At 70.2% G+C, this 27,144-nt stretch overlaps 9 protein-coding genes across 9 annotated transcripts; 5 read left to right on the top strand and 4 right to left on the bottom strand.

The window, feature by feature from the left end:
• Positions 1–1,866: 1,866 nt before the first annotated feature.
• Positions 1,867–2,907, top strand: AURANDRAFT_33461 (hypothetical protein; the record flags this gene model as incomplete). Its single annotated transcript, XM_009043161.1, has 2 exons — positions 1,867–2,009; positions 2,214–2,907. Coding segments are annotated over 2 exons (837 nt in total), but the record flags the coding sequence as incomplete, so codon positions are not given.
• Positions 2,908–7,526: 4,619 nt separating this feature from the next.
• On the top strand, positions 7,527–7,893 carry AURANDRAFT_33434 (hypothetical protein; the record flags this gene model as incomplete). The annotated part of the gene is made up of 2 exons (XM_009043162.1): positions 7,527–7,562; positions 7,696–7,893. 2 exons carry the CDS (start codon positions 7,527–7,529, stop codon positions 7,891–7,893), a joined length of 234 nt encoding a protein of 77 aa, XP_009041410.1.
• A 95-nt stretch (positions 7,894–7,988) lies between these two features.
• Positions 7,989–8,944, bottom strand: AURANDRAFT_33417 (hypothetical protein; the record flags this gene model as incomplete). The annotated part of the gene is made up of 2 exons (XM_009043187.1): positions 7,989–8,243; positions 8,387–8,944. The coding sequence occupies 2 exons, from the start codon at positions 8,942–8,944 to the stop codon at positions 7,989–7,991; spliced, it is 813 nt and encodes a 270-aa protein (XP_009041435.1).
• A 255-nt stretch (positions 8,945–9,199) lies between these two features.
• AURANDRAFT_67660 (hypothetical protein) lies at positions 9,200–10,868 on the top strand (the record flags this gene model as incomplete). The annotated part of the gene is made up of 2 exons (XM_009043163.1): positions 9,200–9,537; positions 9,689–10,868. The coding sequence occupies 2 exons, from the start codon at positions 9,200–9,202 to the stop codon at positions 10,866–10,868; spliced, it is 1,518 nt and encodes a 505-aa protein (XP_009041411.1).
• Positions 10,869–10,921: 53 nt separating this feature from the next.
• Positions 10,922–13,633, bottom strand: AURANDRAFT_67661 (hypothetical protein; the record flags this gene model as incomplete). The annotated part of the gene is made up of 1 exon (XM_009043186.1): positions 10,922–13,633. One exon carries the CDS (start codon positions 13,631–13,633, stop codon positions 10,922–10,924), a length of 2,712 nt encoding a protein of 903 aa, XP_009041434.1.
• Positions 13,634–15,516: 1,883 nt separating this feature from the next.
• Positions 15,517–16,185, top strand: AURANDRAFT_12328 (hypothetical protein; the record flags this gene model as incomplete). The annotated part of the gene is made up of 1 exon (XM_009043164.1): positions 15,517–16,185. A coding segment is annotated over one exon (669 nt), but the record flags the coding sequence as incomplete, so codon positions are not given.
• Positions 16,186–18,604: 2,419 nt separating this feature from the next.
• On the top strand, positions 18,605–19,138 carry AURANDRAFT_33450 (hypothetical protein; the record flags this gene model as incomplete). Its single annotated transcript, XM_009043165.1, has 1 exon — positions 18,605–19,138. A coding segment is annotated over one exon (534 nt), but the record flags the coding sequence as incomplete, so codon positions are not given.
• Positions 19,139–22,119: 2,981 nt separating this feature from the next.
• On the bottom strand, positions 22,120–23,280 carry AURANDRAFT_33459 (hypothetical protein; the record flags this gene model as incomplete). Its single annotated transcript, XM_009043185.1, has 1 exon — positions 22,120–23,280. A coding segment is annotated over one exon (1,161 nt), but the record flags the coding sequence as incomplete, so codon positions are not given.
• A 310-nt stretch (positions 23,281–23,590) lies between these two features.
• AURANDRAFT_4399 (hypothetical protein) lies at positions 23,591–24,361 on the bottom strand (the record flags this gene model as incomplete). The annotated part of the gene is made up of 1 exon (XM_009043184.1): positions 23,591–24,361. A coding segment is annotated over one exon (771 nt), but the record flags the coding sequence as incomplete, so codon positions are not given.
• Positions 24,362–27,144: the final 2,783 nt, after the last annotated feature.

Below are 27,144 nucleotides of genomic sequence, written 5' to 3' on the forward strand. Positions count from 1 at the left end.
GAGGCGCGCGCCGTCGAGGCCCGCGCGTCGTAGGCTTCGCCGCCGTCGGGCAGGGCGTTCCGGAGGTCGGGCAGGGGTTGGCCGCCGCCGTCGAGCGCCGCGACGGGCGGGCTCAGGAAGAGCGCGAGGTTGCGGAAGACGTGCTCGACGCCCTTCGCGCCGCCGCCGTCGAGCTCGGCGAGCATCTTCTCCAGGAAGACGCCGACGTAGGCCCGCACGACCCGGTCCTCGTTCGCGTAGGGATGGCACCGGAACGATTCGCAGCGTTCGGAGGCCCATGCCAGAGCCATAATATAGCTGCCCCCGTAATAAGTCTGCACGCGCCGTGCACGTTGAGGCGGAGCCCGTTAAAAACCCGTAGAGGCTGCCCGACCCGCGCCAGCCATGCCGGCGCACCACGTCCGCGGGAGCGCGAACAAGGAGAACCGCCGCGAGCACGGCGGCGGCCTCAAGCGCAACGCCTCGGCGGCGAAGAGCTCCTTCGGCCCGCCCAAGGGGTCGCACCCGTCGGCGGTGAGCTTCGAGGTCGGCGACCGCGTGTCCGTGAAGATGGACAAGACGTCGGTCTGCCCCGGTGACGTGCGCTTCGTCGGGCCGAGCGGCGGGCGCACGGTCGTGGGCATCCGCCTCGACGGCTTCCGGAGCGGTTTAGGCGACGGCAAGCGGAGCAGCGGCGAGCGCCACTTCCGCTGCGAGGTCGGCCACGCGCTCTTCCGGGCGGGAAACACGACTATTCGAGAGAGAGAGAGAGATGCGACGTTTTGCTGGACCGGTCCAGGCCACTCGTCGGTTCCCACGCAGGCGATCTTCGCGAGCCCGAGCCAGTGCACGCTCCTCTGCAAGAAGGCGAGCCTCCCGCCGCCGCCGCCGCCGGAGAGGCCCGCGGCGGAGAAGCCCGCGAAGAAGAGCCCGCCGCCGGACAAGCCCAAGCCGTCCAAGGGCGTCGCCGCGGCGCCCTCGAAGAAGAAGCTCGACCCGCCGCCGCAGCCCTTCGACCTCGAGGTCGCGCTCAAGGAGATCGTGGGCCTCGAGAGCGTCAAGGACATGCTCCGGAGCCTGCGGAACCGCCTCGTCGTCGGCAAGAAGCGCGCGGCGTTCGGCATCAAGGACGACGTCGCGCGCGCCTTCGTCGTCGTCGGCAGCGACGGCGCGAACTTCGAGCACGTCGCCAGGGTGCTCTGCGGCATGCTCCACGACCTGGGCCTGCTGTCGCGGAACAAGCTCGAGGTCGTGAAGAAGCACGACCTCATCAAGTCGTCGACGGCGGCGACGCTGTCGAGCGCGCAGGCGGCCGTGAACGCGGTGAGCGACCGGGGGGGGCTGCTGCTCGTGACGGACGCGGGGGGCCTCGCGAACGGCGACCGCGACCATTCCCGGAATTCGGAGTACGCCAAGGTCGCGCTCGAGGCGCTCGTGTCCGCGGCGACGACGCCGCTCGCGAAGACGCAGGGCTACGCGGTGCTCTTCACGACGCGGGGGTCGTGCCACGCGACGCTGCTCCGGAGCTGCCCGGCGCTCGGCGCCGCGAGCCCCATCACGTTCGAGCTCGCGGAGTACACGCTGACCCACGTCGCGCGGCTGCTGCAGGAGGAGGTGAAAGTCCGCGGCTTCGCTCTGAGCGGCCTCGGCGACGACGACGACGGCGACGACGACTACGCCGCGCGCGAGCTCGCGTGCCTCGAGCGCATTTTAGCACCAAAACTCAGCCGCTGCGGCCCCGACGGCGGCGGCTGCAACCTGGTGCGCGCGGCCGTCGACGACGCGGTGCGCAAGCAGACGAACCGCGTCTACGCGAAGGGCACGGTGTCCAAGGAGAGCCTCCTCGCGCTGACGGCCGAGGACTTCTCCGCGGACGACGACGGCGCCGACGGCGAGTCGGCCGTCGCCGACGCGTTGAAGGCGTTGGACGGCATCACGGGCCTCGGCGGCGTCAAGAGCCACGTCCGCGCGCTCGCGGCGCAGATCGAGCTCGACGCGCGGCGCCGCATGGCGGGCATGCGCGGCTCTGTGTGGAAATCAAATCTTCAACCCGACTTCAATGTGCAAAAAGCGTATGCGACATTTTCGACGCAAGCTCTTCGGCTGTGCTTCGAGAACTCGACGAGAGCAATCGATTCGTCCAAAAATCAGCCGAATCGACTTCGATTTGATCGAGATAGAGAGTTCTGAAGTTTGGTGGGGACCCCCCAAACCAGCGGTTGATTTCCACACAGGCGCGGCTCGCGCAACGGCACGTGCAACCACATGATCTTCCACGGCAACCCGGGCACGGGCAAGACGACGGTCGCGCGCGTCGTCGCGGGCATCCTGCGGGCCCTGGGCCAGCTCCGGCGCGGCCATTTGGTGGAAGTCGACCGGAGCGGTCTCGTCGCCGCGTACCAGGGGCAGACGGCCATCAAGGTCAACGAGGTCGTGTCGTCGGCCCTCGGCGGCATGCTTTTTGTGGATGAGGCCTACGCGCTGGTCAAGGACCCCAAGGACACGTTCGGCCGCGAGGCGCTCGACGCGCTGATCAAGCAGATCGAGGACCGCCGCGACGATTTAGTGGTCGTGCTCGCGGGCTACAGCGGCGAGATGAAGGAGCTGCTCCAGCACAACCCGGGCGTCAAGAGCCGCTTCCCGACGGTGATCCACTTCGAGGACTACGACGCGGCCGAGCTGCTGGCCATCGCGCGGTCGATGCTCGAGAAGCAGGAGCTCAAGCTCTCGGCCGGCGCGGAGGCGAAGATGGCGAAGATCCTGGAGGGCCTCGCGGCGCGCACGGGCGTCGACAACGGCAACGGCCGCGCCGTGCGCAACCTCATCGAGATGGCCGCGCGGAAGCAGGCCGTCCGCATCGCGGAGAAGCGGCACACGCTCCAGCTCGAGGACCTCCAGACGCTCGACGAGGCGGACTTTGACGTGTGAAGACGCACCGAGGAAGGCGAACTTATGTAAAAAAGACGCGGCGACATTTCGACGTTGTAAGAACGAGGCGCGGGGCGATAGATATGTAAAAGAAGAGGGGGGGGCGAACTTGAAGCGAGCGGCGCCTAGGCGAGGAGCGCGATGACGGAGTAGGGCCACCACTTGCCCTCCTTCGTGTTGTCGTTGTCCGCGTCGAAGGCGTCGGGCTTGACGATGATGTAGGTGGAGTCGTTGGAGTCGTAGTTCTCCACGAGGAAGTCGTTGCCGAGCGACTCCTCCCAGTCGTCGGGCAGGCCCAACACGTCGTCCTGGGCCTCGAAGGCCGCGAGCACGGCGCGGCGGTCGTCGACGACGCGGACGCGCGTGCCCCGCGCGAGCTTCTGGAAGAGGTGGAGCCGCACGCCCGCGCGCTTGAAGATGGCGTCGAACGCGTCGTCGGCCCAGCCGACGTCGACGCCGGCCGCGCGCGCGCGGTCCCGGAGCCGCGACACGTCGAGCACGCGGTCGCAGATCTCGCGGCACACGGACGCCTCCTCCGCGAGGCGCCGCGCCGCCGGGTCGTCGCCGCCCTCGCCCTCGGCGTCCTCCAACAACCGCTCCGCGCGCTCGAACGCCGCGCGCGCGGCCCGCACGTCCGGGTCCCGCGCGCGGCCGCCGCGGCCGGGCTCGGCGACGCGCTCGCAGTGGAGCTTGCCCCGGGCGACGTGCCACTCGGCGCGCTCGGACCGCGGCAGGCCCGGCGACGTCGCCAGATCCTCGACGATCGCGCGGATCGCGTAGTTCTGCTTCAACTGCGTGCCCATCTGCTCGTGCGTCAACGGGCTCGTCGGCGGCGCGCGGCGCCGGAACCACTCGGCGATGGCGCGCCGCTCGTAGGTGTGGCCGTCCTCGGCGATGACGGGGTCCACGAGCAGCGTCCCCGTGATGTTGTCGCGGCAGCGGCTCGCGACGGACTCGAGCGTGTCCCCGGACTCGCTGTTCGCCTTCTTCTTCGTTGGCGGCGGTGCGGACTCGGCGGGGGGCTCCTCGGCCTTGCGCTTCGGGGCCATGGGAGCGGGCGGGCGGGGAGGCCGACTTGCCGCTGGCGCTGGCGGACCGCAAAGGCCCGCTGGAGGATTTTGTGGCATTTGTCCGAGAGGCCAGCTCGCCACAGGATTTTGTGGGTGCGATGGCATCGTCGCTGGTCCACCTGCGCTTGACTGGCCAAAAACCCGACACATACCAGGCCACGCCGAATCTGCCGCCGATCGACGGCCGCTGCAAGTCGCACGTCTTGATGGCGCTGGATAAGCACAAAAAGATGTTCAAGAACAAGAAGCTGCGACAGCAGCTCCACAACGACGTGTTTTTCGTGTCGAAGATCAGCGGCGTCTTCCACCACGCTTTAAACTCCGTCTTCGAAGCGCTCACGCAGCGCTACACGGACCTCGGCGAGGGCGAGGTGATGAAATGGTTTTCTTCAGAGTACTTGGAGAACGGCGCGTGGACGCGCGCGGAGCTGCCGCCGGGCTTCCCCAATGACACGAACACGCTCGAGGCCTCCAACAAGACGCTCAAGGAGCAGTGCACGGAATATACGATGAAACCCGTCCTCGCCTTCCTCTCGGACATCTTCGCCTACGTGCAGGACAAGAGCCAGCTCAACGCGGAGTTCGCGTACGACGCGCCGCCGTCGACGCCGCAGACGAAGCTGGCGAAGGACGCGACGGCGGTCCTGAGCTCGGTGCAGCTCCTCAAGGGCGTCGAGGTCTCCTACGACATGCTCACCTCGGGGACCCACCTCACGTCCATGCTCCTCATCATCGGCGTCAAGCCGGACCTCGCGGCGCCGCCCGTCGCGTTCATCTCCGACGCGACCTACGTCGACATGCTCCGCGCGCTCGACACGAACGACAAGGAGGCCTGGACGACGGAGGTCGACCGCCGGCTCGCACCGTTCGTCGGGCTCGCGACGGGCGACGCGTCGTCGTCGTCAGGCGGCGCGCGCGACCTTCCTGCCCAGCGGCGGCATGGCCAGGACGCCGCAGAGGCTCGACGGCGTCTCCGACGCGTTCTCGAGGAACGCCGCCGCCGGCTTGACGAGCTACTCCTGCGTGTTCAGGGGCCCCGCGAGGGAGTCCTTGCGTTCCAGGGCGCGGTCCCCGACCCAGGCGGCGCGCGCGACCTTCCTGCCCAGCGGCGGCATGGCCAGGACGCCGCAGAGGCTCGACGGCGTCTCCGACGCGTTCTCGAGGAACGCCGCCGCCGGCTTGACGAGCTACTCCTGCGTGTTCAGGGGGCCCGCGAGGGAGTCCTTGCGTTCCAGGGCGCGGTCCCCGACCCAGGCGGCGCGCGAGACCTTCCTGCCCAGCGGCGGCATGGCCAGGACGCCGCAGAACCTCGACTTCGTCGGCGCCGCCTTCTCGAGGAACGCCGCCGCCGGCTTGACGAGCTACTCCTGCGTGTTCAGGGGCCCCGCGAGGGAATCCTTGCGTTCCAGGGCGTGGTCCCCGACCCAGGCGGCGCGCGCGACCTTCCTGCCCAGCGGCGGCATGGCCAGGACGCCGCAGAGGCTCGACGGCGTCTCCGACGCGTTCTCGAGGAACGCCGCCGCCGGCTTGACGAGCTACTCCTGCGTGTTCAGGGGCCCCGCGAGGGAGTCCTTGCGTTCCAGGGCGCGGTCCCCGACCCAGGCGGCGCGCGCGACCTTCCTGCCCAGCGGCGGCATGGCCAGGACGCCGCAGAGGCTCGACGGCGTCTCCGACGCGTTCTCGAGGAACGCCGCCGCCGGCTTGACGAGCTACTCCTGCGTGTTCAGGGGCCCCGCGAGGGAGTCCTTGCGTTCCAGGGCGCGGTCCCCGACCCAGGCGGCGCGCGCGACCTTCCTGCCCAGCGGCGGCATGGCCAGGACGCCGCAGAGGCTCGACGGCGTCCGCGGCTACCGGCGCGCGCGACGACGCCGCCGCCTTCACCACGGGCTCGTCCGAGTTTAGGGGTACTAGGCTTTAATGCTTTTGTGGAAGTTGCGGAACGCGGCCTTGAACCCCAGCGCGCCGTCTCTCATGGTCACGATGGGGTCCCAGGTTTGGAACCACCCCTCCTGGGATTCGCCCTCCATCACCAAACCTGGCGGCAGCGTCGCCTTCGTGGCCTCCTTGATGAAATCGCGGAGCCGCTCCAGGCCGGCCAAAACCTCGGCTTCGGCTTCTCCGCGGCTAAGCATGAAGTAACCGATTGGGTGCCCATGTTGCCGCTTGTCGACAGTAGAAACGACGACGACGACCTTGCCGTGATAGTTGAGTCGTCCGGTCCCGTCAATGCCCACCCAATGTCTATTCTTCACCGCCTTCAGCAAATCACTCAGCGTGGAAAAAACGACGAAGGTCTCGTCGCCGACGCCGCCGATCCGCGGCGGACCCAGCACGAACGTCTTGTGCATGAGTCGCTGATCCAGCGCGGCGCGCTGGATCAGCTCATCAACGTCTCCCAGGTTCAAGACATGGCCGTGGAGCCACGCGGCTAGCTCCTGGTAGGTCCCAGCCCAATACGCCCGTCGTGTGTCGCGCTGGAGGTACATGACGTAGCGCTTCAAGGCTTTTTTGAGCGCTTGACCGTGATCTTTGAAGTTGGGCTCGATGCCCGCGTCTTTGAGCACGCGAAGCATGAGTCGCTCATCGTATTTGACGTGCGCGGCCAGTGGCTCGAGCGCGAGCTTGACCTGGGGCGCGAGGCCTGATTGACGGTGCGTCAGCCGCACGTCCGCGGGCGGGTGCGTGTGGCCTCGACCCTCGTATACGTGCAGGACGTTGTCCGTCGTCCGGTACGCGCGGATCTTGGCGCTGCACGGCGGGTCGTAGCACTTGCCCAAGCAGACCCAGGTGAAGTATTCCACACCCGGTCGATCGAACGCGCGCTTCTCCTTCTCGGACATGGTCTTCGCGTCCTTCTTGACCGGCGTCCAGCCCTCGCCGTCGACCCGGCTCTTTCGTAGAATCGCTTCGAGCCCCGGTGACGCGTACGCGTCGTCGGGATCCGCGGGGCACGCGCCGCAGTACTTGTCGAAGGGGACCTGCCGGTTGGCTGGCGTGCGGTCCTCGGAGGGGGTAGAGAAGTCGAGGTTGCGCGGGGCTTGGCCCGCGGCGATCGACTTCGTCGGACCGCACACGCGGAAGAAGTCCTCGCTCTTCTCCGCGGACGCGTAGACATGTGGGTCTTCGTCACCCTCTTCGGCGCCCTCGTCGCCGTCCTCGAGTTCGTCGCCGGACTCGGCGCGGGGGGCCTCGGTCGCAGCGAAGGCTTCGCGAGAGACCTTTTGCGCTTCGGCGGCGTCGAGCTTCGAAAGCGGCGAACCGGGCACGATTTCGAAAGCGGGGGCGGCGGCGGGAGCTTCCCCGATGTGGTCGGGGATCTGCTCGGCGTCCGAGTTGGACTTCGTGCCGAAAAAATAGTTCAGCATGGCGGTGGCGGGCGGCGACGCGGGCGATGCCACAAAATCCTGAGCTGTCCTCGCAAAATCCTGAGAGCGGCCCCAGCTGCTGGCGGACCGCTCGGGCTCGAGCTCGGCCGGCCAATCGAGCTCTGTCGCCGCTTGCCGTCGCCGCGCCTCGACCGCGCCCGCTCGCTCGAACCGACCCGACGCGATGATCATCCCCGTGCGCTGCTTCACGTGCGGCAAGGTGCGCGCCGCCCCGCCCGAAGCTCCCCCCGCGCGCGTCGGCGGCGCTCGCGCCGCCGGCGATGGTGCACCTCCCTCCCCGTTTCGCCGCGCGCCGCCCCGCCGCCGCCGAAGGCGACCCGCCCCCGACGCAGGTCATCGGCAACAAGTGGGAGTCCTACCTCGAGCTGCTCAAAGCGGACTACTCGGAAGGCGACGCGCTCGACGAGCTCGGCCTCAAGCGCTACTGCTGCCGGAGAATGGTGCTCACGCACGTCGACCTCATCGAGAAGCTCCTCAACTACAACACCCTCGAGCGCCGCGTCACCCAGGAGGTGCCCGGCGCGCAGTAGACGGCGGGACGCGGGAGCGCGCGGTTCGCGCGGCGCCCGCCGCCGCGGTTCGCGCTTCGCGCTAAGACACCAGGGTCGTCGCGTACGGACCTCGCCTAGAAGACCCCGGGGACGAGGTGGGCGCGGCCCTTGGGCCACTTGGCGCCGAACTTGGCCTCGTACCACCGCGTCGTCGCCACGGCGCGGCCGCCGAGGTAGGACGCCATGCCGAGCGCGACGAGGTAGGCGTTGAGCTGGCCCGCCGCGGCGGCGACGCCGAGCCAGGCGACGATCTCGAAGAGGTAGTGGGGCATGGTGCACAGGTCGAAGCCCGCGCCGGTCGGGACGACGTAGTCGGACGAGCCGCCGCGCTGCCTGGGCAGCAAAAGGGTGATTCAACGTCGCTTCAACGTGAGTGTTCCGCGCGCGCGCGTTCCGGAAAAAGCATCCGCGCTTCGAGACCGTTCCGAGAGATGATCGCTCGTCCAAAAATCAGCCAAAACGAGTGGAAAACGGCCGAGATAGGAGCCTTTGAAGTTGGGAATTTCGCTCTCTTTTGCTGCCCTGCGCGCTGCTTCGCGAGGAGCACGTGGTGGTAGAGGTTGCCGAGCTCGCCGACGGCGTAGAGGCAGAGAGCGGCGACGGGCGCGCCGGCGTAGTGGGGCACGCCGCGCTGCGTCGCCGTGATCAACAAACAGACGAGCGCGTAGAACGAGCCGATCGCGCACGACAGCGACAGCGCCACCCGACCCGAGTAGGCGTGGACGAAGGCGACCTCGAGGCAGCGCTTGAGCATGTGGGCCGCGAGCAGGGCCGCGACGAGCGCCTCGCGGCCGTTCGCCGCGGGTGCCGTCGCGAGCGCGATCGACGAGACGACCAGGGCGGGCGCGTAGATGACGAACATGCCCGTGCGGCTCGACACGAGCGCCTGCTTCTCCGGCACCGCGGCCGCGAACTTGCTGTAGGGCGCGGGCGAACTTGCCTCGTTGAAGCACGACGCGAGGTTGAGGCACTGCACCGCGGCGATGCCGAGGCCCGCGGCGGACGTCGGGACGTGGATGGCCGGCAGCATTGCGTGCGGTGCGCGCGTGTGGCTTGCGATGTGTGCGTGTGGCTTGCGACGCGCGAGGTGGTGGCAGCGACTTGTGACCTGTGAGGTGGTGGCAGCGACGCCGACGACGACGCAGGCGGTGGCACTCGAGCTCTGCTGCGGTGGCGGCGGCACCGTCTCATCAAAGCAACGGAGGATGCTGAATTCAACAATCGATTTAGCGCTGGCTGCCCGCGCGGCTCGTGCGGGGCGCCGCCCGACCCCGGGCCATCCCGGATGAAGGTCATCATCGAGACGTGGCACAAGCCCCTGTGCCTGGCGCCGACGCTGTCGTCGACGCGCGTGAGCCTCACCGTGGAGCCCACGTGGAAGCTGGTGAAGCTGAAGCGCGCCGTCCAGGCCCTCTGCCGCACGCGCGCGGGGCGCACGTCCCTCGACCCGGGGCGCCAGGTGCTCTCCGTGAAGCAGGAGGACGAGGAGACGGGCGGCCTGAAGCGCGTCGTCCTCGAGGACGACGAGACCACTCTTCTCGGCTTCGACGTGCCGGACGGCGCGATCGTCTCGCTGAAGGTGAAGGCCTTCGAGCCCAAGCCCGTCGAGGACCCGCCGCCCTGGTACAACGACTTCGGGCGCGAGATGTCCCTCACGCACAGCGCGAGCGAGCTGAGCCTCGGCGGGACCATGAGCCGCTCCGGGTCCCTGGCGTCCCTGGGCGCGAGCCCGAGCCGGACCGCGCTCCGGTGACGGGGCCGTCGGTCGCCCTAGGTTCCTGTTTCTTTTTTCGAGGGGTTCGCGCGTTCCCGGCGCGGCGTTGTCGGGCGGGGTGGAGGTCGTGGTGGTCGTAATAATCGCAAGAAGGCAAGAAGCCGACGGTGACGACATATATTGGCGTGGTTTCGCCACAGCGCTGTGCGCTGTGCAGCGCTCTCTCGTGTGCTCTCTCCGGAGAACTCCGAAGGAGATGGTGCAGACGCGGAGGGCAAAGCAGACGCTTCGCGACAAGCAGGGGACGACGGACGTGGTGTCGCAGCTCCCGCACGAGCTCGCGCTCAAGATTCTGTCCTTTGCTTCGGCGGACGCCGTCGTCGCGGCGTGCGGCGTCGCGAAGCACTGGCGCGACCTCGGCGGCACCGACGCGCTGTGGCGGCCCCTGTGCCACGACCTCTGGCGCGGGAAGCTGAACTTTGAGGGGCGGACGCGCCCGCTCTCGGCCGCCGTGCGCGACGACGCGATCGTGGCGCGCGGCGCGCCCGTCGCGCGCGGCGCGGCGGCGCGCGTCGCGTACGACTGGGACGGCGCCGACCCGTGGATCGGAGCGCACGAGCGCCTGGAGCGCCTCGACTGGCGCGCATCCTACAGGCTCTCGCTCCTGGACGCGGCGCGGACGCGCATCGCGGACGACGAGCTCGCGAGGATCCCCTGGTTCGTGTGCTTCGGCGACGCGTTCGTGGCCCCTCGATTGGCGGCGTCGTGCCAGCTCTCCGACGCCGCCATGGCGCAGGCCCGGGCCACGGCGGGCCACACGTTCGCGCGGTTCTCCCTCGACGACGCCGCGCCGCGGACCTTCTTTTCCGAGGCCGAGGGCTACTACACGGACTCGTTCTACTCCCACCTGCCCGGCGACCCGGTGGAGGAGTTCATCGCCCCCGGCGGCGTCGCGACCTGGCGCCGCGACAAGAACGACGGCATCAAGCTCGCGAAGTTCGCCTCGTTCCACGCGCCGCTCGAGGCCTCGCGGCGCGCCGACTGGGGCTGGCGCCTCGCCAACAACTACGTCCTCAAGGAGTCCTGCGACGCGGGCATCGTCGCCCGCGAGGTCTGGAAGAGCCCCGAAGTGCCGGAGGAGGCGCAGCCCTCGCTCGTCGACCCCCGGGACAACATCAACTACTCGCCCCCGTCCGAGCCGACGTGGGCGCCGTCCCCCGGCGTCGCGGTCGCGTACTAGGCCGAGCTCTAGGCAGGAAGCTTGGTAATTACACTTTTTTGGACCCGCGCCCGCTAGCCGGCGAGGGCCAGGGGCGCGTCGGCGTCCTCGACGACGGCGGCGTCCGCGACGTCGCCCTTGGCGTCGTCGGGCGCGAGCTTCGCGGGCCCGGCGGGCTTCTCGGCGGCCTCCGCCCGGTGGCGCGGCGCGGGCGCGACGAGGGAGCAGAGCACGGGCATCGTCGCGAGGCCGAACCAGAGCGCGAGGAGGAGGATCGTGATGAGGTAGTTGAAGAAGGTGCGGAAGACGTAGGTCTTGCAGAAGCCGCACATGGAGATGCCGAGCACCGTCGACGCGCCGCCCTTGAAGACGGACGGCCCGAGCTTGCGGAGCGCGTCGCGCGCGCGGTCGTCCGGGTCCGCCTTCTCCGAGCCCTGGAACGCGTGGCAGTAGTGGGCCGACGCGTCCGTGGCGAGGCCCACGGCGATGACGACGAAGAAGGCCGACACGTTGTTCAGGCCGTCGCCGTACCAGTAGATGGACCCGTAGGTGATGACGCAGACCATGACGACCATCGACGACACCATCGCCGCGGCGCGCACGTCGCCCAGGAGGAAGACGAGGATGACGGCCACGGTGACGCAGGCGATGACCATGGAGAACAGCGTCTCCGCGTAGACGAGCCTTACGCCCTCGCCGAAGATGAACGCGAAGTTCCAGACCTTGGGCGGGCCGAGGGGCCGGCCGTAGGTGCGCGCCGTCTGCCGCGCCTTGACCATGCGCCGGTTGCGTATGATGGTCGACTGGTCGTCCTCGTCCTCGTTCCAGAGCGTGTCGACGCGCGTCGCCGTGATCTCGCAGGTGTCGTCGGACACGTCTAAGACGACGTTCTCCGCGTAGTCGGAGCCGTCGGCCGTGGCGAGGAAGTCGCGGACCGAGTAGCAGTAGGACGTGCCGTCGCTGAACGTCGACGCCTCGCCGGCCGCCCAGGCCTCGTGCGCCGAGAACCAGTTCGACTCGAGCGACGTGCTCGCCACGAAGCGCAGGTTGCCGTAGGCCTCCAACAGGTCGGCCATCGTCTGCCGGTTCTCGTAGTAGTCCGCGTGCTCCGTGTAGAGGCCGACCCAGGTGACGCCGCTGTCGCCGTAGTGCTCCATGTTGTAGTCGTAGTTCGTGAGGTACCAGCCCCTGACCAGGAACCAGTCGTACTGGTAGTTGGCTTCCGTCAACGCCGCGCCGCTCGCGCCGAGGCCCGCCAACCCGAGCGTCGCGAGCAGCACGAAGGCCTTCCCCGGCTTCGATAGGAGCGCGTCCGCGTAACTCCCGCCGTAGCAGTTCGCGCGCTCGGGCTCGCGGTCCGGCGGCGGCGCCTCCTTCACGCAGCATCTCTCGCAGCACCGCGCGCGGTCGCCGCTCGCGCGCTCCGCGACGGCGCGGCGCAGCTTGCGGCGCAGGTCCAGGGAGAAGATGGCGACGAACAGGCTCACCTGAAGGAGAAAGTCGACGGCCACGGCCGCGGCGCAGAACGCGCAGAACGACGAGATCGCCGGGATCGCCGTGAACGACCCGGCCACAAAAGCGCAGAAGTCCGTCACGGACGTCACCGTGATCGACGGCCCCGCCGCGGCCATGGCCCGCTCGACGCGCCGCGCCGCGACGTCGTCGACCGTCGCCGAACCCTCCGCGATTCTGTCGACGTCGTCGTGGAAGTCCCCGAAATGCACCAACTCCGCGCCGCAGATGACGAACGCGTCGTCGAGGCCGATGCCCAGCACGAGGAACACGGCGATGGACGCCGTCGCCGAGAAGATGGCGCCGCAGTAGAGCGCCAGCCCGAAGGCCGCGAGCACCGCGACGAGCACGACGACGGCCGCGGCCACCCCCAGCCAGCCCCGGCTCTTGAAGGGGTCCCTCCGATCGTAGAGGGCCCAGTAGGCGTAGCAGAAGATGACGATGGACGCCAGGTTCACGAAGGTGCGATCATAATCGAAGGCGCCGTCGACGTTCTCCGCCGCGCCCGCGGCGTTCAAAGGCATGGGCCGGTCGAAGGACTCGTAGGACGCCCTCCGCAGCTTCTCGTTGAACTTGCGCTCGAGGCGCTGGGCGTGGGGGTCGACGTTCGTCTTCTCGTGGGCGTCGTTGTCCAGGTAGAAGTCGAACTTGAGCGACCCCGCGTAGGTCACCGCGCCGGCGTCGTCGTAGCGCAACTTCGCCGCCACTCTAAAGAGCGACGCGTCCCGGCCCACGGGCGAGCAGCAGTCCGGCGCGGGGCGGTTCACCGTGGCCAGCACGTCCGGATCGTCCTCGAGCGCGGCCCGGCTGTAGTTCCAGAACGCGAGGATCGACGACTTCTGGCAGAGGCCGTTCCAACCGCCGACCGCGCAGCTACGGGCGTCGTAGCCCGTCGCGCCGTCCTCGGCCGAGATGGCCAGCACGTCCTCGTAGACGTCGAAGGCGTCGCGGAGCGCGGCTTTCGTGAGGAGATTCGCGTCGCCGCGGTGGTCCAGGAGCACGGAGGAAACGACGTCGGCGGAGCCGAAGCGGTCGTCGATCCACGCCCGGTCCTCCTGGGATTTCATGTACGCGGGCACGTACAATTTGTCGGGCCGCGCCTCGTTCTTGATCTGGGAGAAGCCGCTCGCGAGCACCGCGCTCAGGAAGAGGCAGAGGCCCACGGTGCGCCAGGGCTTGCGCGACGCGAAGGTCGCCACGACGGCGCAGGCCCGGGAGATGACGTCCTCCGTCTTGTCCGCGGCGCGCGCGAGGCTGCTGCGGCGCGCGGCCATGGTGGTTGTCGTTTTTGTTGCGCAAGTGGATGGAGTGGCGCGCGCGGTGCGAGGAGCGACGAACGACGGTGGTAGCAGCTCGTGTGAGCAGTGACGTAGTCGCTTCGCAGCACGGCATTACTAGCATTGCCGGCACTGTGCGGCGACACAACCGGCCTGTGGCAAAGCGAGGCAGCATGGACGCCGCGACAGCCGCGCAGCCGGACTCCTCCTCCTCCGACGACGAGACGGCCGCGACCGCGCCGCCGACGCCGCCAGCGACCGCCGACGCGAGCGGCGCCGCGACGGCCGAATCCGCCGCCGCCGCCGACGGCGCCGCGCCGCCGCTGCCGCCGACCTCCGGCAAAAAAAAAAAAAAGAAGAAGAAGAAGCCGGCGGCGGCGGCGCCCGCCGACGACGAGGAGGAGGCGGCGGACGACGGCGCGCTCGTCGTCGACGTGTCCGTCGCGCGCGTCGCCAAGCGCGCGAACGCGACGTTGGAGCTCGGCGTCGACGCCGCCGTCGCCCGAGGCCTCCACTTCGAGGGCTTCGTCGAGGTGCTCGGCGCCGCGACGTTAGACGGGGCGCCCATCGATGCATTGACGGGCCTCGTCGCCGCGATCCGCGTCGTCGGCCTCGGCGGCGGCGCGCGGCTCGTTTTGTGCGCGGGGTCGCCGCCGGCGCCGGCCGCCGCGGCGCTCGACGTCGCGTACCGGCGCGGCGCGGAGTGGCCGAGCTGGCAGTGCGTGATCGTCGAGGCCCCCTGGGACCGGGTGCCGAGGAGCCGCGCCGTGAGGGGCCACCTCCGCGGCGCCGTCGTCCGCGCGGGGCAGCTCGCGCCGAACTGGACGGCGACGGGAGACCCGCTCACCGTGGCCGCGTGCTTCGGCTTCGGCCGCGAGCGGCACTGGGACCGGGAGCGCGGCCTCGGCGTCGTCGGCGAGTTCACGCGCGTCGTCGTGCGCCGGGCGCCGGCCGTCGACGGCCAGTTCGACGCGTTGACGGGCGGCTGCGACCTCGAGGACGCCCAGGCGCGGCTCCGCGTCTTCGAGCCCCTCGTGGGCCTCGGCCCGCTCACGGCCATGCAGGCCTACTTCGCCCGGGGCTGGCCCGGCGACGTGCGGACCGAGGCCGTCGACTTCGCGGTCCGCGCGCGCCCCTTGAAGACGTTCCTGGTCCTCGGCGAGCCGTGCGTCGGCAAGTCGACGCTCGCGGCGTGCTGCGCCCTCGAGGCCGCCGAGGGCAACCCCCACGCCGTCTTCTGGCTCCACTGCGGCGCCCACCTCGCCGCGCACGGGTCCGACGCCGTCAGGGCATTGGACCTCGAGCTCGAGGTCGCGTTCGCGGCGTCCGAGTGCCGGCCCGTCGTCGTCGTGCTCGACGACCTCGACGCGTGGTGCCCCCGCGACAACGCGAACGCCGGCGACGTCGGCGAGGGCCTCCGGCGGACCCTGGCCAAGTTCATCTACCTCATCCACGACCCGGACCCGCTCCAGCCCATCTTACTCAACGAGGGCCCGGAGGACTACGAGTCCGCGAACGCGTGCATGCGCGAGCCCTACTTCAAGGCCCTGGCGTTGATCGCGACGGCCAAGTCGGAGAAGGCGATCCACGACCGCCTCTTCACGACGGGCACCTGGGACTACCGCTTCGACATGGAGGCGCACGACGTCTGGAACGAGCGCGCGCGGCGGCGCTACCTCCGGTGGGCGCTCGACCGCGAGCCGACTCTGGACGGCGACGCGGACGCGCTCGCGGGGGACGCGAGCGTCGGCCTGGGGGGCGCGGAGCTGTCGTCGGCCGTCGCGGCGGCCAAGTGGCGGAAGGTGCCGCTCGAGGTGACGGTCGCGGAGCTCCGGTCCAAGTCCAAGGTCACAAACGCGCTCTCCATGAGCGTGGACCGCAAGGTGCGCTTCGGCGACGTCGCGGGCCTCAAGGCCGCGAAGAAGGCCATCACGCGCTGCGTCGTCTGGCCGCGGACGCACGCGGCGGCCATGCGGCGCTTCAAGATCGAGGCGCCGAGCGGCGTGCTCCTGCACGGGCCGCCGGGCGTCGGCAAGACCATGCTCGTGCGCGCCGCGGCGACGGAGGCCGACGCGACGCTCTTCGAGCTCACGCCCGCGAACGTCGTCTCGGCGAAGATGGGCGAGAGCGAGCGCGTCGTCGCGTCCGTCTTCAAGGCCGCGATGCGCCACGCGCCCGCGTTGATCTTCATCGACGAGTTCGACACGCTCTTCCCCCGGCGCGACACGGCCGAGGGCAAGGTCGGCGCGTCGCTCGTGACGGGCCTCTGCGTCAACTTCGACGATCTCGGACGATGGAAGAAGGAGCGCCGCGAGAGCGACGAGCACGCGGACCGGCTGGGGGTCGTCGTGTTGGCCGCGTGCAACCGGCCCAAGGCCGTGGACCGCGCCTTGCTGCAGTACGGCCGCTTCGACTACGAGATCGCCGTGGCGCTGCCGGACCTCGACGACCGGCGCGAGCTCGTCGAGAACCTGGCGGGCGATGTGGCCGACGCGACCGACCTCGACTTCGTCGCCGGGGACACGGCCGGCTTCTCGGGCGCGGACCTCTCGCAGTTCGTCGCCGCGGCCGTCGAGCACGCGGCCCTGCGCAGCGGGGCCGAGGGCGGGCGCCTGACGCGCGCGGACTTTGCGGAGGCGCGGCGCGAGGCCGCGACGCTCGCGGAGGACCTCGCCGCGGAGCGCGCGGCGCGCGCGGCGCGGCGGCCGGAGGACGCGCCGCCGCGGCCCGAGTTCCCCCGCCAGGTCGCGACGAAGACCTACGGCGCCTACGACGACGTCCCCGACACGTAAGACGCGCTCCTTCTACTGAGGTTGGCCCGAGGTCGGCTAGAGTCGCGCGAGCGAGCAACTTAGCGACTCGGAGCACGGCGCGCGGGGCAACCTTGAAGGGCAGCGTGTCGGTTGAAAAAGCCCGCAGGCATGGCCGGGCTGCTCGTCGGCCTCGCCCTCGCCGCGGCGGCGTCCGCCGCGTCGGCCGACGAGGGTCCGCCCGACGCGGCCTACCGCGCGCGGGGCCTCGCGGCCTACGCGAAGCAGGACCGCGTGCGGCTGACGCACCAGCGCGACAAGGGGTCCAACATGGGCGACGACGCGGCCGAGGTCGCGCGCATGCGCGAGGCCCTGGCCTGGTTCCGGCGGGCCGTCGACGCGGACCCGACCAACGCCGAGAACCACGCCTACGTCGGCAACGCCCACTTCCGCCTCGACGAGTTCGGCGAAGCTAAAGCGGCGTACGAGGCCGCCGTGTCGCTCGACCCGGCCGCCGCGCGCTACCGCAGCAACCTCGGCAGCCTCTTCGCCCAGCGGGGCCGCTACGCCGAGGCGCTGGCCTACTTCCAGGCCGCCAAGGCGCTGGACCCGAGCGACGGCACCTTGGCGAAGAACTACGACTCCGCGGAGATGTTCCTCCGCTTCGAGCAGATGGTCGAGGAGCTCGAGGGCCGCGGCGACGGGGCGCACTGGGACGTCGCGGGCTTCGTCGACGGGCGCAACTACTCGGAGAAGGTCGAGGTGACCTTCAAGTTCGTCATGGAGCAGCGCGCGGACCTCCACGAGCGCGCGCTCGCGCTTTTACGACCCGCCGTCGCCGCGCGGCCCGACTTCGCCGCGCTGAGCCACGTCCTGGGCAACACGCTCGTGGCGCACCACCAGGCGCTCCACCCCGTCAAGGTGCGGCGCGGCGACCCGGCGCCGCTCTTAGACGAGGCGCGGACCGTCGTCGAGGCGTCGCTCGCGCGGGCCACGGCGCTCGGCGCGGGCGCGCGCGCCGCGGGCGTCTGCGAGGCGACGGGGGCGCTGCGCGTCGTGTCCGTGTCGTCGAGCCGCCGCCTCGAGCTCGACCGCCTCGCGGCGTCCGCGCGGCGCGTCGGCGCGACGCTCGAGGTGCTCGGCCTGGGAGAGCCGTGGCGCGGCCTGGGGTCCAAGGTCGATTTCCTCCGGGCCTACCTCGCCGACCCCGACCGGAACATCCGCGACGGCGACCTGCTCCTCTTCCTGGACGCCTACGACGTGCTGCTATTGCCGCCCGCGCGGGACCTGCCGGCCAAGTTCGCGGCGCTGGAAGTCGACGCGCCCGGCGCGGTCGTCTTCAACTCGGAGCTCGCGTGCGCGCCCGACGCCGCGCTGCGCCTCGCCTACCCGCGCCTCGCGCCGGGCGAGCCCTTCCACTTCCTCAACTCGGGCGTCTACCTCGGCCGCGTCCGCGACGTCCGCGCGATGCTCGACGCCGTCGCCGCGGACGTCGAACGCGCACCACGTCGCCTTCGGCGCGGACCCCTTCCGCTTCGACGACCAGCGCTGGTTCCACCGCTTCCACCTCGCGCACCCGGGCCGCGTGCACCTCGACACGACGGCGGCCCTCTTCCAGACGCTCCACGACACGACGGTCGACGACTACGCGCTCGTCGACGACGGCGGCGCCGCGGCGCTCCGGTCGCGCGTCTCCGGCGCGGCGCCCGCGGCCATGCACGGCAACGGCAACGGCATCGACACGTTCCACGCGCTCTCGAAGATGCTCGGCGACGCCGGCTGGCCCGAGGCGGCGCCGGGCGGCGTCGCGTCGACGAGCTCGCCCATCCCCCAGCACCGCGCGGCGGCGTAAGCGGCGCCGCGGTTGCGCTTGGAAACTTCTTTGTAGGACAAGTTGCAGGCCGCCGTCCGAAGGGATCCTGGACCGGTTGTCCGGCGTCTGGGCAGCCCCCCGCGCCCGCCGGGCAGCCCCCCCCCGACCGCGCCGCCGGTCCCGGTCGCCATGACGCGCGACGGCCACGACGGCGACCGCGCCGCGCTGCACGAGGCCATGTCGGCGAGCGGCCGCTCCGTGAAGACCGCCGCGGCCGAGAAGCGGCGCATCGACATGCTCCGGCGCCACGAGCGCGAGGTGAGCGCGGGGAACATGCTGCGCCTCACGAAGTGGGGCTCGTCGAGCAAGCCGGCGCCGCCGGAGAAGGGCGCCGGCGCCGACGCGATGCTCAAGGTCATCGCGCCCTACGACGAGCCGTCGGGCTCGACGTCCGAGGTCGCGCTCTTCGCGTGGCTCAACAGCCACGTGGGCGTCATCCACCCGCTGGGCGCCTTCCGCATCCGCTGGGACGTCGTCACGTCCGTCGTCCTCTTCGCGTGCCTGCTCGTGACGCCCTACCAGCTCTGCTTCATCCGCGCGGACCTGCGGCCCATGGACCGCATGGAGCTGCTGAACCTCGCCTTCGACGTCGTCTTCCTCGCGGACTTTTTTCTCAACTTCAACACGGGCTACGTCGACGACCACGGCACGGTCGTCAAGGACCACCGGCGCATCGTCAAGCAGTACGCGCGGGGCTGGGCCGCGGTCGATTTGGTCAGCTCCATCCCCGTGAACCACCTGCTGGCGCTCGCGAACAGCGGCCTCCACCTCGGCGCGACGAGCCGGCTCACGAAGCTCATGCGCCTCTTCAAGTTCTCGCGCATGCTCAAGGTCTTCAAGGTGCTCAAGCTCGCGAGCTCGCTCAACGAGTGGGACGACGACCCCGCGGTGAAGGTCATCAAGGATTTGAGGCGCTTCACGTCGCTGCTTTTGGGCGTCTTCTTCACGGCGCACTACGCGGCCTGCGCCTTCGCCTACGCGGCCCAGGGCACGACGCGGGGCTGGTCCAAGTCGACGTGGGTCGCGGACTACTTCAACGGCGGCGAGGCCGTGCGCCACGGCGAGGACGAGCCGGCCGTCGACGACCACCACGACGACCACGGCCACCGCCACTACTTCCGGGCCTTCCCGGCGCCCATGGAGCTCTACTGCGTGGCCATGTACTGGGCCTTCACCACCCTAACCACCGTCGGCTACGGCGACGTGCTGCCGGTCTCTCGCGCGGAGATGGCCGTCACGGTCGTCGTCCAGTTCGCGGGGACCTGCATCCTGGGCTACGTCATGGGCGACGTCGCGTCCATGCTCACGAAGGAGGAGGCGTCGTCGCGCATGATCAAGGACCGCATCGAGTCCATCAACGCGTACATGAAGCACCGGGGCCTGCCGCCGGAGCTCAAGGCGCAGATCCGGAGCCACTTTTCGTATTCTTGGCAGAAGACGTCGGTCTGGGACGAGCGGGAGATTCTCCTGGAGCTGCCGGCCTTCATGCGCAACGAGGTCGTCCTGTACTGCAACGCGTCCGTGCTCGACTGCGTGCCCTCGTTGCGGGGGATGCCGCGGAACGCCGCCGCGAAGCTGTGCCTCAAGTTCGAGCACTCGTTCACGGTGCCCGGCCAGTGCGTCGTCGAGGCCGGCGACGCGGGGAACCACTTCTACGTCGTCGCGTCGGGCGCGCTCGAGGCGTCCGTGGCCATCCCGGCGGCCGCCGCGGCCGCGCTCGACGTCGAACCGGAGCTGCTCGTGCGGTCGTTCGCGCGCGCGGAGTTCTTCGCGGAGTACGTGCTCTTCGCGCCGCGCGCGGCCGTCCACCCCTTCAGCGTGCGCGCCATGGACGCGTCGGAGCTGCTCTTGATGCCCCAGGCGACCTTCGCGGACGTCGCGGGCGAGGAGCCCGTCGTCGCCGCGCGATTCCGCGTCTTGGCGGAGCGCCAGTACGCGGCGACGCTGGACCGGCTGCGGAAGCGGTCGAACCTGACGGGCGTGAAGCGGCCGAAGTGCGCCGAGGCCCGGGAGGCGACGTGCTTCCCCTGGCAGCGGCGGACGCGCGTCGTCCCGGAGCTCGACGGCGACGGCGCGCCGTCGGCGGGCGACGTCGCGGCCGCGCTCGCGGCCGTCGACGCCGTGCTCGCGGAGCTGCGGCCGAGGGTGCCGGGCAACGAGGCCCTCGCGGCGTTCCGGCTCAAGGTCTGGGCGCGGCGGTGGCTCCGGCAGCGCGAGGGTTTGCTCGCCGGCGAGCCCGCGGGGCCGACGTCGCGCGACCCGCCCGCGGCCGCGCCCCGGTCGCCCGCGGACCCGCTGCCGCCCGTCGTCGCGGCGCGCGTTGGGGGCGGCTTCTCGCCGGCGTCGGCTCTCGGCGCCGGCGACGCGGACGACGCGGACGCCGCGGCGCGCGCGCGCGCCGCGGCCGACGGCGCGCGGAAGCTCCTCGAGGAGGCCAAGGGCGACATCGTCCGCGACATCCTCGCCGCGCTCGACCGGCGGGCCCGCGACGACCGCGTCGACCTCGAGCGCATCGTCGCGGAGCGCACGCTCGACGCGGTCACGACGCACGGCGCCATGGAGCGGACCAAGGCCATGATGCGCGGCTCGAAGGCCTAACGCTACCACAGTATAAAGTCGCTCCGGCTCGCGATGGGCGCGCTGCACGCGGGGCACGCCTCGAGCTTCGCGGCGCAGGCGGGGCAGAGGCACGCGTGCGTGCACGGGAGCAGGACGACGGAACGCGGAGCGCCGAAACAAACCACACAACTCGTCGCGTCTTCGAGGGTCGCCTTGAGCTCCGCGGCCTCGTCGCGGAGGTCGGAAAGCACGGCACCGGCCTCGGCGCGCGCCAGGACGCCGTGGACGTTGGGGCGGTTCAAAACGCGCGAAAACTCGCCGATCCGCGCCTGGAGCTCGTCCCGGCTGAGCCGAAGGCGGTCGTCGCGCGCGGTCCGCTCCTCGAGCGAGCGCTCGAGGTCGACGATGCGCTGCTCGAGCGCGAGGGTCTTCGCCTTGTAGGCGGCGATCTCCGCTGCGGCCCGCGCCGCCGCGACGGCGGCTTTGTTGTCGACGTTGTTCTCCGTGAGGTTCGCCAGCGCCTTGGAAGCTATCCACTTGGCCGTGGCGCTGCCGTCCCGTTTGAGCGCGACGAGTGGAGCGATGCCCCCGGCTTTAGCGATGGCGATTTGCCTTTCTTCGCCCTTCAATGCAAGATTCGCCAGCGCGGCCGCGGCGTTCTCCTGGATGTCATCGGAAGCGTCGCTCAGACAGGCGACCAGCGGCGGAATGGCGCCAGCTTTGGCCATACATATCCTGTTTTCATCTTTTATGGAGATATTCCGTAGCGCAGCGGCGGCATTCTCCTTGGCATAAAGGCTACCGGCGCTCAGAACGGCGAGCAGCGGCGGAATGCAGCCCGCTTCGACGATCTCGACCCGATGCTTTTCGATCGAGGACGTGGTTCGTAAGGCAGCCACTGCCGGATCCGAGCTGACAGCGCTACCGTCGCCTATCATTGCAACAATCAGTGGAAGCGCACCGAGCGCCACGACGGAGTCTACGACGTCGTCGCTGTGCAAGAGCATGATGTTCAGCGCCCCGCAGGCGTTCTTCAAGAATTTGCAGCCGGCGACACCGTCGCGTAGAACAGCGACGAGAAGTGGAAGGGCGCCAGCCTCGACGCAAGCGGCTTTGACATCTGCTTCACCAATGCTAATTGTCCACAGTGCCCCTGCCGCATCGTGCTGCACGTCGTCGTTGCCGTCGCGTAGCAGGGCGACGAACGACGGAATCGCGCCGGCCTCGAGCATTGCGATTCGGTCCGCGCGGTCCGCCGGTTTATGTACAAGGAGGTTCAGCAGCGCGCCCAACGCCTTCTCCCTGGTTACGCGGCTGTTGTCCGGGCTCATGACAGCAACCAGAGCAGAAATGCCGCCGGCCTCGACGATAGCGACCGCGGCCGTGGAGTTCCGCGCGAGGTTCGCCAGCGCCCCGGCCGCCTTCTCGCTGCCGGAACCGCTGACGCTCAGCAGAGTAACGAGTGGAGGGATGCCACCGGCCTGGTGGATCACAACCTTGTTCTCGTCATTCACGGCTAGATTCCAGAGCGCTCCCGCGGCGCGAATCCTGGCGATGTCGCGTCCGTTGCCCAGGAGGGCGACAAGTGGAGGGATTCCGCCCGCCCGGTTTATGGCAATTTTGTTCTCGTCGTTTCCTGATAACTCCCATAAAGCTCCCGCGGCGTTCATCTTCGTCATATCGTGCTCGTCGCTCAAGAGATCGCAAAGGAGCGGAATGCCGCCGGCCGCCGCAATGTCGGCCTTATAGTCGTCCTTCGCCGCGAGGTGCCAGAGTGTCCCGGCGGCACTCTCATTGTTGGTACCGTCGCGTAAGACAGTGATGAGCGCCAAGATCGCGCCGGTCGTCGCGAGGGTGACCTTGCATTCCTCGTTCCTGGAGAGATTACACAGGGCCCCGAGCGCCTCGTGCTTCGCGTTTTTGCTCCCGTCGCGCAAAACGGCCAGGAGCACCGCGAGTCCGCCTTCCTCGTGAATGGCCACTCTGAGAGTATTCAACAGTGAGAGGCTCCATAATGCCGAAGCGCCGAGGCGCTTGCCGGCATCGTTGCCGTTCTTGACGAGCGCAACGAGCGGCGGAATCGCGCCGGCCGATTCCATAGCCAGCTTGTTGTCCTCGTTAAGACTGAGGGTGCGCAGCGCTCCCGCGGCTTGCGCCTGCGCGCTGGCGCTCCCCGCGCGCACGAGAGAAATCAGCGGCGGGATCGCCCCGGCCTCGGCGATCACGACTTTGTAGCCGTCGGTCAAAGCGATGTTACCGAGCGCTGCGGCGGCATACGACTTGGCGCCATCACTACCATCGCGCAGCAGGCTGATCAGCGGCGGGATGGCGCCGGCCTTGGCGAGGGCGTCGCGGTTGGCCACCTCCGCCGAAAGGTCGACAAGCGCTCCCGCGGCCCGCTGCGCCGTCTGCGGTCTTGCGAGGGCGCGAACGTGCGCAGAAATGCTCGCCGGGTCAGCCATGACCACCAATTCGACGCGCGGCGCTGCAGGCCCTAAAGACGAGCTCCCATTGCGACCTCCACTCGAGTCGCAGGCCGGTCTTGCAGACCAAGGGAGACCTCAAGGGGTTGCAAGCCGAGTGCCGCCGCGGCCGCGGCGCCGCCGGGCGCCGCTAGGATTCCCAGACGGACGCCAGCCGCGACGGCGGCAACAAGATGCGCGGCTACGACTTCTCTTAGCGCCGCGCGCGGGCGGCGAGGGCGCCGAGCAGCGCGCCGAGGGCCGCGCCCGCGGCGAAGACGAGGACCCGGTCGTCGCGCGGGGGCTTCGCGAGCGCGGCGAGCGCGGCCGCGTGGAGCTTCGGCGTCGCCGCCGCGAGCACGCGCCCCCCGCTGGCGTCGCCCCAGCCGAGGGGCGCGCCGCGCCAGTCCGTGATTTTGCCCCCGGCGCCCGCGACGACGGGCACGAGCGCGAGGTAGTCGTAGGGCTGCAGGTCCGCCTCGCAGACCAAACCGACGAAGCCCGACGCGCAGAGCGCGTAGGCGTAGCAGTCGCAGCCGTAGAGCGTGCGCTTGACGCGGCTTCGCAAACCCGCGAAGGCGCGGGCCTCGAACCCCGGCGCGAACATCTCGGGCGTCGTCGCGTAGACCATGGCCTCGCCGAGGGGCACCTCGGGCGCGCGCGCGGCGCGCGCGGGCGCGCCGTTGAGGGTCGTCGCGCCGTTGGCGCCGACCCAGCGCTCCCGCAACACGCACTGGTCGACGACGCCGAGGGCCGGCTCCTTGAAGCGGAGGAGCGCGATTAACGTGCCGAAGAGCGGCTTGCCCGTGATGAACGACTTCGTGCCGTCGACGGGGTCCAGGACCCAGGTCCACTCGGCGGTCTCCGGGTCGCCCGTCGCGCCGCACTCTTCGCCGACGACGGCGTGCGCCGGGTAGCGCGCGGCGATGAGCGCGCGCATGGCCTCCTCGGCGCCGCGGTCCGCGGCGGTCACGGGAGACTCGGCGACGGGCCGCCCGGCGTCGATCTTGCTCACGACCTCGATCGGTTTGCGCCAGTATTTCAGGATGACGGCGCCCGCGGCGTCGGCGAGCTCGCCGGCGAAGGCGACGAGCTCGCCGGGCACTTCCACGCCGGGTGCGGCCATCGTGTGCGTCAACGAGGTTCTGGAACCGTGCGCGCGGCGGTCGCGCGGCGCGCTGGTGTGCCGGCGCCGGTGCAAAGCGGAGAGCAGCTCGACGAGGCGGCTCTGCGAGCCCTTCAACATCGCCTCTTTCGAGAAAGGGGCATGGTGCTCGGATGCACCACATTCGACGCTGCCCCGCGCGCGTCCATGGTCGCTTAAACACACAAGCCTCGCCTGCGCCACGATGCGCGCGCCGCGGCGGTCGCTGTCGCCGGCGCGGCGGCGGTCGCTGTCGCCGCTGCGGTCGCTGTCGCCGATGCGGCGGCCGCGGAGCCCGTCCGTCGTCGAGTCGCCGGTGGCGGCCTTCGCCGCCCGGGCGGCGCTCGACGCCTGCGACGACGACGACGAATTGCCGCTCCCGCCGCCGCCGGCGCGCGCCGCCGCCGACGTCGCCGGCTCCATGCCGCGCGTCGTCCCCGAGGACCGAGTACAAGCGGCGTCCGCCGCCCTTCGCGCGCCGAGCGCCCCCGCCGACCGCAGGTCGCGCCCGTCGCCGCGCCCGTGGAGCCCGTCGCCGTCGACGCGCCCATCGCCACGGCGACGGGCGCGTTCTTCACGCGGCGCCAGCTCGCCGTCGTCAACGGGTGGCCGCCGCCGAAAGACCCGGCGCCCTCCGCGGCGGACGCCTGGGGCGAGGAGGCACCGGCGGCGCGCGGCGCGTCGGCCATGGGCGGCGCGCTTTTGGCCCAGAAGCTGTGCCCGCGGCTCGCCGCGTCGGCGGCCTTCGTGACGGCGTCGGCCGTGCCCTACGGCCTCGGCCGGCGGAGCGCCGCGGTCGGCGACGTCGACGAAGCCGGCAACGCGGCCTTTCCGCACGTCAGAACCGTCGACAACGCACTCCTCGTCCTCGAGGCGTGGAACGCGCGGCCGACGCTGTCGCTCCGCGTCGCCGCGGGCGACGCCGCCGTCGTCCTGGACCTCGCGCGCTTCGTCTTCCCGTTGGGCTACGTCCAGTCGCCGGGCGTCGCCCGGGGCCAGCACGTCGACGGCGTCGGCGCGGCCGAGCCCGCGCTCGCCGTCGTCGCGGCCGCCGTCGCCGACGGCGCGGCGCTCGTGCTGACGAAGCGCATCCTGGGCTTCGACTTTGGAGAACTCGCGGCTCTCGTCGCCGCGGAGCTCCGGGCGCGCGGCGCGCGCGGGCCCGCCGCCGCGGAGCTCGCCGCGGGCCGCGAGCGCGTCTTCCTCGGCCCGCGGCGGCCGGCGTGTGTGTGCCGGCGCCGGAGCCGCGAGCTCGTCGCCGTCTTCAAGATGAGCGACGGCTACCTCGACTACGCGCCGCTCCAGGTGCTCGACGCGCTCCGCCCGGAGCTCGCGGCGGCCGCCGCCGCGGCGCCGGCCGCGGTCGCCTCGGCCGCGCAGGGCGAGTAACCTGCCGCCGCGCGGGGAGCGCCAAAGATCCGCGCGCTTACGGGCGGTGCTCACTGGGCGGCCTTGGCGCGCCGCGCGGCGGCCTTGTCCTTGAGCTCCGTGTCGACGACGTCCTTGAAGTCGTTCTGGTCGAAGAACCACCAGGTCCGGTAGGCGTGGTCCGCGGACTTGATGGTGACGTCGCCGCGCGTCATCTTGACGTCGCCGTACCACTGCTTCGACTGGATGAAGTAGTGGTTGCAGTGGAGCGCGCTGTTCTCGAGCAGGGTCTCCGTGAGCGCCTGCTGCGGGTAGGTGAGGCCGTAGGACGGCGCCGACATGTCCGGCAGCACGTCGTGGCCCGCGACGTGGGCGCGCTTGATGTAGAGCCGCGCGAGGAGGGAGAGCTTGTAGAGGCAGGGGAGCGCGTCGGCGACGCGGCAGACGCGGTGGTGCCAGACCCACTCCTCGTTGAAGTAGACCTCGTGCGTGTTGAGCTGGCCGATGTTCGCCGCGCGCGCGATGGACTTGCAGTGCTTGAGCACGGGCGACGCGTAGGACTGGCGCATCGTGAAGCCCTCGGCGGCCGACGGCGGCTGCGCGACGTGGCCGCTCGAGCCGAACATCTTCCAGGGCACGCGGACCTGGTGGATGGCGGCCGGCAGCGTCGCCAGGTAGGCCTTGGTCGTCGCGTGCGGTTTGCGCGCGTACAAGAACTCGTCGAAGTCCACGGTCATGACCCACGCGCACTCCTTTGTTATTATGGAGTGGAAGTGCTTGTTGTAGTGCTCGACCTGCGCGTGGCGCTTGGCATCCTTCACGAGCACGACGAGGCCGGATACGATGTGGGGCGTGAGGATGGGCATGTAGTCGTCCGTGGAGCCGTTGTCGATCAAATAGAACTTGTCGACGCCCTCGGCGACGTAGTGGTCGATCCACTCGGCCATGATGTGGGCCTCGTTCTTGAAGATGGACAGCAGGCCGAAGAGGCCGCCGGCGTCGGCCATGCCGGCGCACCTTCGGGAACGGGGCGGACGCCGGCGGCACTGCCAGAAAAGGGCGGACCTTCAGAGGCCAGGCATCGGTGGGCTGCCCCGTATTTCGGAGCTGGAGGGGAAATGTCGGCTTCACTGCATCACAGCTTCGCCAAATACAAAATTTTCAGCCCTGTGGAAAGGCTAGGTAGACTGAGTGGTAGAGGCCGGTACCTGCGCAGCGCTCGTGAAGCTCCCGATGCGCATGGTGTTGGCCATGCTCGCGTGCCCGGCGACGTGGGCCCTGGCGCTCCGCCCCGCGCGACGCCTCGCGCGCCGCGCGTTTGCCGCCGGCACACGACTCGACGACGCCTCGCC

Source organism: Aureococcus anophagefferens, assembly GCF_000186865.1.
Source record: "Aureococcus anophagefferens unplaced genomic scaffold AURANscaffold_45, whole genome shotgun sequence".
NCBI lineage: Eukaryota > Pelagophyceae > Pelagomonadales > Pelagomonadaceae > Aureococcus > Aureococcus anophagefferens.